This window comes from Montipora foliosa, chromosome 10 (genome assembly GCF_036669935.1).
Source record: "Montipora foliosa isolate CH-2021 chromosome 10, ASM3666993v2, whole genome shotgun sequence".
Lineage (NCBI taxonomy): Eukaryota > Metazoa > Cnidaria > Anthozoa > Scleractinia > Acroporidae > Montipora > Montipora foliosa.
In genome coordinates, this window is record NC_090878.1 from 28,910,644 (window position 1) to 28,921,295 (window position 10,652).

Below are 10,652 nucleotides of genomic sequence, written 5' to 3' on the forward strand. Positions count from 1 at the left end.
GCGGCTTGCAGCGACCCGAGTCCAGGACCAATAAGGCGTTTGTACTATCAAAAGCGAAAACACGGACCCTTCTTTCCAATTTTAGCGACGTTAAAACATAGTGGAAATGTTAGTTTGTTCTCAGGAGGCCGTGTAGCTGTATGCATGGGATGTTCAAGTCACTTGCAGCGTCAGTGGATGGCTTATGAAAAATCTTGGACTCCGTTGGAGAAACGATCTTACAAGTTACTTGCAGGTATTCTTGTTAACAGTGGTATAAAGTTCAGTCTGACAGCAGAAACTATAAGCCGAATAATCGCACGATGGAATAGCTAATTGATAGCCGGGTTCATTGTCCTTTATTCTTAAATGCCCTTTTCTTAGATAACAAGAAAGCTCCATCGCTCCAAAAAATTTTTTTTCCGTACTTTAAGGTTTGTTCGTTCGCGCGCCAACGTCTTGTCTTCAATATTGTTATTAAAACAAGAAAAGAAAGGAAATTAAACCACAAAACCTACTTTGACAGAACTGGTTTGAGGGCCAAAGTGAGATCTCTGCACCTGTACGTACGTTTAGTCTTGGTACAATGCTAAAAATGAGCGACTTGTCGAAGACGTCACCATATGGCGAAATCATTTCCTTCTGTCTAACGTTAGCACCGTTTCATAGCAGTTTATTCCTTGAGGAATTAGCCCGCATTTTATGTGCTTCAGGAGAAGGTGAACGACAGCGAAATAATGGAAATATTTAGTGGTGGCATTCGATGCTTAATACTACCTTCAAAATAAAAGTTTAACTTAATGCAATTCTCCTTACTGATCTCTGTACATTCATTATAAAAGTAATTTAGGGAATTCGTTGAAAGGATCAAAGTGTTTTCTCCTCATCGATGAGTTTGTAAATTCTTGAAAACTTTCCTGTTTCGTATACTGAACTAAAGTCAGGTGAAAAAGTGATGTTTGTCTCCCTTCGGATTTAAAGGGTTCAGATGATTATATCATAACTTATCCACGCCTGGCAGAAGAACCAACATAACAAGACGTTAATTAATTAATTCTACGTCGATAAATACAGATGATTTGTGGATCCAGCTTGCTTTCTTATTGTTAGAATTCCTTTCGAATTGGCAAAATCGGACGAAAAAAAAAAACTATTTCATGAAAAAATCAAGCCTGCCTACCAAATGCCTGCAGTGGCTTTTCAAGTCAGTTTCTGTAATTAATTCAACAACATATTATTCGACGAACGCTCTTGTAATTCAGAGTGGAACCTATGTTTATTCTGAGTGACAGTTTTTCTCCGTTTTGTTTACCTTTTGTCGCACGGAATCATCATTTGAAAAATGGGTAAGCACATTTATGACATGATTATGTCAGTATGCTTAATTCATGCTATGGTTAGAATTTGTTTCGGTTCGGCGTTTTTCTCATATGGTTGAAAACGTTGATTTAGGCAGCGTTTACACGAACAGGGTTTCACATCGACTCGGTTTTATGACTTCGAAACCGCGTCAAAATAGATGCGCTTTCGAAGTGTCTACACCGAACCGTTTTCGCCGGAAAATAAAAGTCGTGATGGTATAAGCGAGCGCTGCACTACGTGCTAAATTCACTATTTTGAATTGAACAATGCAAATTTCGCACCAAAATAGTAACCGTATTCAAATCGATGCGGTTTCGCTGTTTACACGACAGGTGAAACCGCATCATTTTGAAAACGCTCCACTTTTGGCATCGGTTTCAAATCGACACGGTTTCGGGCAACAGTCTCGATCGGTGTCATGTAAACGGAAGGTGTAACCGCAACGAAAACTATGCAGTTACAAATGAAACCGCTGCCTTATTTCTAATGTGTCACAGAAGTAATTCTTGAAAATAGGTAGTTTGCAACCAATATTTAGCGACAAAGAAAATGACCTTGAAGGCTGGTGGAGGAACAAAAAGAGCTAATGAGAGGCGTATTGTCTATAGTGATGACGTCACCTGCACCTGTAAACATATAAAATGAAAGGTTAGAATTTGAATGCTCATGTCGTCGTTAAAACCTCACACTTGGGCGATTTCACATCGTTGTTGTGCAGAATACAGCAAAGATGGCCGTGTTTTCACCAGTGGTTTTTAATTAAGGCCGCTTAGCGAGTGACAACCGGAAATCGCTTGAAAACAGTTGCTTTTCCAACTCGAGCGAGTCGGCAAACTTCACTGGAATTCTCATTAAATTTAAGCCACCAAACCAGGTAGCTTAAGCGAGTTGGCAATTACTTTCGGCCAATGAGGAGTCGCTTGTGGTTATTCAAATCGAAATACAAAAGGCGTGCTATTTTTTATAATAGGGAGCTTACGAAACGACGACGCCGACGGCAACGACGACGCTGCAAAACAATAGGTTTAGTGAGCAAAAACAATGGCCCTGCACGCTCTGCACGTGCGTTTTACATTTTGGTACATTTCTTTGCCGTCATCTCCTAAATGACGACGTGAAATGACCAAATTCAAGGTTCTGTGGAGGACGTTAGCACATGACGAGGTTTTTTCAGTTCTCTCTCTACGTTTTCAACCCACTCATACCAGTTTAATTCCTCGACAGTTACTACACATTTTTAATGCGAAACGACATGAAATAGTTCCGTAGTGATATGAATAACGCGAACTCGTATTTTTAAATGAAGTCGTCGTAGCCGTCGTCGTCCTCATTTCGTAAGCTTCCTAATAGGGAGCTTACGAAACGAGGACGACGACGGCTACGAGGACTTCATTTAAAAATAGGAGTTCGCGTTATTCGTATCACTACGAAACTATTTCATGCATTCGCGTTAAAAATGTGTAGTAACTATCGAGGAATTAAACTTGTATGAGTGGGTTGGAAGCGTAGAGAGAGAACTGAAAATTCATCGTATTGTGCGAACGTCCTCCGCAAAACCTTGAATTTGGTCATTTCACGTCGTCAGTTAGGAGATGACGGCAAAGAAATGTACCAAAATGTAAAACGCACGTGCAGAGCGTGCAGAGCCATTGTTTTTGATCACTAAACCTATTGTTTTGTAGCGTCGTCGTTGCCGTCGGCGTCGTCGTTTCGTAAGCTCCCTAATTGTATTGGCAAGTGTTCTCTCGTCATTTAATCTTACCCGTAAAAACACGTATCATTTTTTAAGTGCTATGATGATAGAAAAAACTACTTCCTTTTTCCTTTAGATTTTGAAAGTGTGATTGCTTAACACTTGACTGGCAAAATGTTGAGCTTCGATTTTTATCCAAGGGTGATTTACTTTGAGTGCAAGCTTTTGACTTCACGGTCCGCCCTCACTCCCGTTTTAAACTGACCGACTGGACCTCAGAGAGTTGGATCTAGAGACGCCATTTACTCACTAGCTTAAAATTTCAGCGTGTAAACGCAGCTGATTATATACAGCTGTTTTGAGAAAGGTTGTCCTAAAACGAAGCATAAAAGTGTACGCGACAATGCCGAAAGGCATTATCGTAAACTAGCTGTCAGTTTGAGTCAACGAAAACATGACAGCAATGCTATCAAAAACGTCACCAAGAAGTAAATGCTCTTGTTATGTTACTAAAATTGAGATATTGGAGAGTTTCAAAATTCAGTCAAATGATCCAGGCCATGAATTAGTAACAAACGGTTAGGATTCACAGAGAAAGCAAGATTCTGACGACTTTAACCATACTTGTGTCATGTTTCGCAGAGCATAGTAGTACTGGGTACTACTATGTCAATACTCTAAATAATCCATACATCAGGAGCTTGTCTCGTTAGTCCAGTGGATATTGGAATGTGCAAGGGAATCCATCGATCCGGGTTCAACTCTTTGGCTCGCCTAATCTGAATGTTCTCTGCACATTGAAATGTTTGTTTCTTTGAAGTAGATTTGAAGTCTGGAGTAGATTGTACGTCGTGTAAGTTAAATAAGAAGGAAAATGCGAGTTTTAGGGATGGAATCTAATGCTAACTTCTTTTGGATAACCTTTTCTCGAAACATGCAAAACACGAGTTTAAAACCCGAAACTCCCGTGCTGCATATTAATTCGGCCGCGTACACACGCATTGAATTTTAAACTTGTGAGGCTTTGACGTCACTTTCTCCTCGATCCAGCTCTCTCAAGATTTTAAAGTTAGTAATGGCGGACAATTAATTAGGAAAATTCCAGTTAAAATAAACAGGTGTCCTATTTAAATCAAGCCTTAAAACTTGGATCACTCACTGTTTAGTTAACATTGTTTTGAAATCCAAATAAAAATAAAAATAATTTATTTGGTCATCCTAGCACTTTAAGTCGCTTAACGAAGTCTGCAAACAAACCACTTTCAGATGTTAACCGAGACAACGGCTGTCGTGAAAACACCGCCGATATTTGCTGAATGAGCTAAAATTCGTGCAGCACGATTATTTTTTTCTCTTTTAGCCAATGAAATAATATTCTTGTTTTGTGGTTAGGGTTAAGCCCCATTTACACGAGCACATTTTCCTTGACAAATTTCCCTTGACAAGGAAAAATTGCTCGTGTAGATGGGAAATAGTGGACAAATTTTCCTTGTCAAGGAAAATCTGGCGTGCTTGCTTTTCCTTGACAAGGAAAAATTGTCAAGTCAGAAATTTGCTCGTGTAGACGGATAACAAGGAAAATGTGACAAGGATATTACTTGTCAAGTGCACTTGTCAAGGAAAACTTGTCAGATTTTTCATTTACACTACCAAGGAAAACTTGTCAAGGAAAAACTTGTCAAGGAAAACTTGTACTGTCGGCAAGTTTTCCTTGACAAGTGGAATTGTGAAGGAAAACTTGCTAGTGTAAATGAGGCTTCAGGAAAACTAAGTAGCTTGTTGTTTATTAGAGCCTTTTGTTCGAACAATAGACACTAATTAACAGCAAGTAAATGCGCCTGCGTATGCTTGCGTCGCTAGTGAAAACCAGGCCTTAACGGGAACCTCCACTAAAATAACAAAAAAAAAATTCAAACCACAGAGCATAATCTTAACAATTAAGATTGTTGAATTTTTTTTCTAATGAAAGTGTTTGTATCCAAAAAAATGAAATCAAAAACGCTTGTTTTGGCTTTCAAATTACACGGGCGCCGCCATCTTGAATATTTGTGACGTGTCGTGGTTGCTTTATTGTTATGGCACAAAGAGCGATTGTTCTGGAACAATAGGACAACCATGACACGTCACAATTATTCAAGATGGCGGCGCCCGGGAAATTTGAAAGCAAAAATAAGCGTTTTTGGAATTAATTTTTTTCGAATACAAACACTTTCATTGGGAAAAGTTTGAGCAATTTCAATTGTAAACATTATGTTCTGTGGTTTAAAGTTATTTAAGGCGAGCCAAACGCTCGCAACATTTCAACGCAACATCTTGCAACATTGTTGCATGATGTTACGACATGTGTTGAACGGGGTGGCCAAACGCACGCCATATTTTCATCATTTTCAACGCAACATGTCAATGTTCATGTACCCTAGGCCCCTGGGGCGCACGCCTTAGCGCAACAATGTTGCGTGAACGTGGCCAAACGAGTACAACATCATGCAACATCCAAAATGTTGCACGAAAAATTTGACCGTTTTCAAATTTGATCCAACATCATCCAACATGTTGCAACATATCGCAACAGGGTGGCCAAACGTATGCAACATGTTGTGCCCAACAATGTTGCAAGATGTTGCGTTAAAATGTTGTGAGCGTTTGGACAAGCCTTTAAGAAAAATTCTACCACCAACCTGTGAAACGGCTTTAACAACCTATATGTGTGTTACAAATAGGATTTTAAGGTTTTCTTATTGAATGTGGTATTGCGTTTTTTTACAGTACCGTTTTCAGGCAAGTTTTAACTGGATATTACATTGGATTCTCTTCTATTTGTAAATGAGTGTTATCCTCTGCATACTCTCGAAAATTGTAGTTTGTGTGAAAAGAGCAAACAGCGAACTTCTTCGGTGGTCAAACACTTTATTAGACGTTTCGCCCTTCGGGCTTCTTCAGTAAAAGTGTTACACGTACATGACTAAAAATACTTGGAATAAAAAAATCTCTCTATGACTAAGTCTTAAATAGGCTAAAAAATGTTTATCAATGCAATCAAACTAACAAACAAAAACAATAAAATTACTGATGTAAGAAGAGAAATAGGCACTAGGCCCCTAGGGTATGCCATAATGATGTGGAGAAAAGAGATGTCGTAACAAAATCCCAAATCAAAGCCCTTGAACAAAGGCGTTTTCTAGCTGACAATACCATTCTTCGTAATAGGATCCGAAAAGAAAGGCCTTTGAATGGTCAATAACAAAATCCCAATTACCGGCCCCTGGACTCCAGCGTTGTGTGCTATATTCTCAGCCCCGTAACAATATCCTTGATTGAGCCTTTGAACGATCATAGATCCAATGAATTATCTTAGAAATAAAAAGCTAAAAACCTAACTAACGGCCAAAACAGGAGAACACTCGTGGGTGCATAAAAATAAAGTGTTATTTGTATCTAATTCTATTCGTAAAGTTAAACTCTGATCTTTTTTTCAAACCATAAGGTTGAAGGGTGCAAAGCTGTGCACTCCAGAAAGCTTCTCTTGTAAGCAGGCGATTGTCAAGACTATTGTGATCACTAAAATTGCAAATTTGTTCAGTGATGACGAAATCATGAAGATTTTTTCAGTCCAAGTATGTTTAGTCCTGTACGTGTAACACTTTTTACTGAAGAAGCCCGAAGGGCAAAACGTCAAATTAAGTGTTTGACCACCGACGAAGTTCGCTGTTTGCTCTTTTCACACAAACTATATATATATATATATATTACATCCATTTTGAAATCATTGGTTATCCTCGCAATCTGATTGGCTCTCAGCGGTGCGATTTATTCCCAAATCGCACTATATTTTGCTTTAAATCGCACCATTTCCCCAGCCAACAGGAAAGGAACACTAAAACAAAACAACCAATCAGATTTCAAGGCTTGTTTAAGGTAACCAATCAAATTGCAGGAGAATGAAATACAGAGAGAACCATTGTGTAGCGAATTTTCCAACTTTTGTTCCCAACTGGATGAATAAAATATTGGTACTGACTAAAACCTGTATTTTAGCGATCAAATAACTATTGTGTGATTTTTAAATGGATGTAATAAAGTGGTAATTAAACTTCGTTTTGTGCAATTTTGGTCTGAAATCATACTTGTGATTTCAAATCGAACTGAGTGGGAATTGAAACTATAGCCTCCGGATTAAATAATCATTGCTCTTCCGACTGAGCTGCATGGCCATTTACAGTAGCATAAGGCCTTCACTTGATTTCTGTCATTGTGTCATTGTATCTCTATATTGTCAAAGTTGAAGTACTTTAAACAAGCGGTTGCTCAGGTTGTGAGAGAGTTCTCTTGTAATAAATTAAGATTTGCCAACGAGCAACGGCGAAACGGCAAAACTTAATTCCATGCGCGATAGTTCTACTGAGAGGCAAAAATATTTATACCACACTCAGTTTGTGATATAATGTAACGTAGACATCATTTGAGCCAATCGGATGACCGATTCAAATCTTTTTAAAGCAGCCAATACAAAGGCGTGTTATAGATGGTGTACACGTGCTAGTTTTTTTGGTGTGTTGGACATATTCTTGAATGAATGAAGCAACAAGAATCCTCAGTATTCATGAGTTCAGTCTACCTTGGGGCTTGATTTAGAAGAGCTGCAAGGCAAAATAGGTTCGTCACTGGAGCGCATCTAAAATGTTTTCCATCCGGTTCTTGTCTTTTTAATATAATCAGATGTAAAATGCGAATATTCAGAGTGTTTACAAATCGACGCATAGTACTTGCAGGATACTTCATGTAAGTGAGCTTACAGTTTCAAACACTGTCAGGTAAAAAGTATTGAGAATGAAGATTATTGTCAATTAAGGGATATTATTTTGACGTAACACCAGATTCTCATGATTAGCAAACAAAGAAACCTAGCTATGGCACTATTTAGAAGAATCAAGTTTTTGATCGAGGGAGAGAAAGGATATAACGTATTTTAGATCTTTCATTCGATCATAGATCATGGGCCATATCTTACAGTGAAGCAATGTTCATGATAAGTACATCTCATTCGTTATTTTCCAGTTCGATCGTTTTATGCATATGGCTATTGCGCTCATAAAATACAATGGAAAAAGGGCAGGCTATAACGTTCACTGTGGTCTTCGAACTTTGTCAGTTAGAGGTATGAGCTACGGGTTCAGATAAAGTGGGGACCATTCAATTACCATCTACTGTTAGATTTCTGTCGGCGCTCATGATGGAGATGGAAATAGATTGTTTTCATTGGAAACATGAAAAGCACGCCATGCTTCTTGTCGGTAATATCCGAGAACTTTTATTTGCAAAATAATGATTATACACAGGCAACTCAACAATTTGAGACCACTTCCAACACCTACATTATCTTTTTATTCTTTTACTGCAGTCGAAAGGGAACACAAAGACGATGAAGAACATGAAGAACAATACAGCGATCAACAGGCTGCTGCAGGACAATGGCGAAAAGCGGCCAGGACTCTGATAACACAACAGCAGGTCAAGAGCTTGGTCTATACTTATGCGTAATTTGGAAATATGGGGATGAAAATCCTTTTCGGTCGGGGATTTTCAGTAGTGTTTCCGATCGTCCCTGCTTTTACCGAAATTCCCGGAAATACCAGAAGCCTGCGCCAGTCTAGTTGTCAAGAGAAAAGAGAGGAACTGGATAGAAACCAATTAATCGGTCCATGAGATGAGAGCGGTTTTCAATTGAGTGTCGAAAGTAATTAGCGAATTGCTTTGGTTTTGTATTTCTTCACACAGTGATTGATTCAAAGTTCTCTCGCCACTTTTTCAACTGACCAATCAGAAGTGAAATCAAAACCAATCGTGGCTCGCGCGTGCACATTTTCCCGCGTCTTGTGTCGGCTACGTGTGTAATTACTTCGAGTTTTGATTGGTTTAATGGACTGTCTCCGTCTTTTTGATTGGCCAAAGTAATTACTTTGGTTTTGGTTTTACGACACTCGATTGAAACTCGCTCAATACAAACTAATTAGTTTTGGTAAATAATCGGCAGACGTACCAATCAGTTAATCTTTACTGTTACCTGGATAAAAACAGTTCCTTCAAAAGTGGGTACTCCTTGTTCAAATCCTGTCCAGGGACTACCTTTACTTTTTTTCTTTTTATCTGCTACCACAAGCCCTGGGGCAGAGTAATCTAAATGGAGGATAATACTTCATTTGGAGCAAACGAACAATGACGGATAATCCTTCAGTTGAGGAAGAGATCGTTTTGTATTAGATACTATTAATTCTGTTTCTTGAGTTGTCTTTCATTGGTATCCTTTACTAGGTTGTTGAAAACTTGTCAGATGATCGAAATCCCAATCCCCTCAGCAGGTTCGCACTGGCGGCACATAGAGTTAAGGAGGATCTGGAACCCACACCGGTGGTCCCCCGTCTTCGAGATGTGGTACAACTGGCTCGCGATGCAAATGAGGAGAATGGGAGCGACTTAAGAGGGATACACCTTCCAGCATTGCAAAACACCTCGCCGACGAACAGAATGAATTTGGAAATCAAAGAGACAGAGAATGCTCTTCAACGCAAAATGCGTGAAAGTACTGAAATCTTGATTCGGAAAATAGCCGAGATCCAATACGAAGAAAACCTTCGACAATCGCAAGAAACTATTCGTGAAGCATTGGACCGAGTTAGAAGGGCTCAAGATCGAGCGGAATTTGTGAATCGTCTGGGGCAAGAGCTTAAGGAGCGACTACAGGGAGAACTGGAATTCAGAGAAGCAAATCGAGGGCAACCGACAAATGCAGATAAGGATAGCGAAGACAGAAACAAGAGTGATCTTAAACACAAGCAAATTTTGCAAGAGCTTAAGAAGGAAAGGGAATGGCAGCAGAGAACGGAGATGATGATTGCCAAGCAAGAAAAGAGGATTGAAGAACTCAGACAAGAAATGAAAACAGAGATAAGAGAGATTATGGAAGAACAGAATAAACATTACGAGGAAATAAAACAAATGCTGAAAGATTCCAGAACATTGATGCCCCATCATGGCAGCGATCAGGCGTATGTCAGTCTTGATGGATCAACCCGATCGGTGTCTAATGTAGAAGTACAAACACCAAATAGAAGACGAGAGTTAAAAACACCTACAGAACACAATTCCAGATCAACCACACCGGAATATTATATCCACTGAAAACATACCATTTATCATTTCACTCGCATTTCCCTAGGGCGATTTAGATGCGAAATCGCATCGATTATTCTGCTACGCGTACATCTTATCAACAAGAGCACAAGAAAGCTCACTCCGTTCGGGAACGCCAGTGATTGTTGCGAGATGTGTCGCAATGGAACCGTTTACCCTGCAACTGGAAAGGATTGAAACGAACTTTATTTAAGTGTCTAGTCGTTCTAGCGCTGGAGCATTAATTGGAGACACAGTAAACTGAAATTAACAATTAACACAAATCAAGTCAAATGTTGGTTTTTGAGGAGATAGAGGGGTAACCGGAGTACCTGGAGAAAACCTCTCAGTGCAGAGTAGAGAACCAACAAACTCAACCCGCATATTCACGTTGGAGTTTTAAAAGACAAATCAATCGATTTTATGCAAATGATTGAACGGCCACCTTGTA

The 10,652-nt window shown here is 39.3% G+C and overlaps 1 protein-coding gene across 1 annotated transcript in view; it reads left to right on the forward strand.

The window, feature by feature from the left end:
• LOC137972395 (golgin subfamily A member 6-like protein 24) overlaps positions 1–10,352 on the forward strand; it is a 10,507-nt gene extending 155 nt beyond the window's left edge. Inside the window, exons 1-3 of the mRNA XM_068819100.1 lie at positions 1–235; positions 8,433–8,542; positions 9,344–10,352. The exon at positions 1–235 is cut by the window's left edge and continues 155 nt beyond it. Of these exons, the coding sequence (XP_068675201.1) occupies positions 1–235; positions 8,433–8,542; positions 9,344–10,210 (1,212 nt within the window). The 3' untranslated portion in view covers positions 10,211–10,352. The remainder of the gene's footprint in view (positions 236–8,432; positions 8,543–9,343) is intronic.
• Positions 10,353–10,652: the final 300 nt, after the last annotated feature.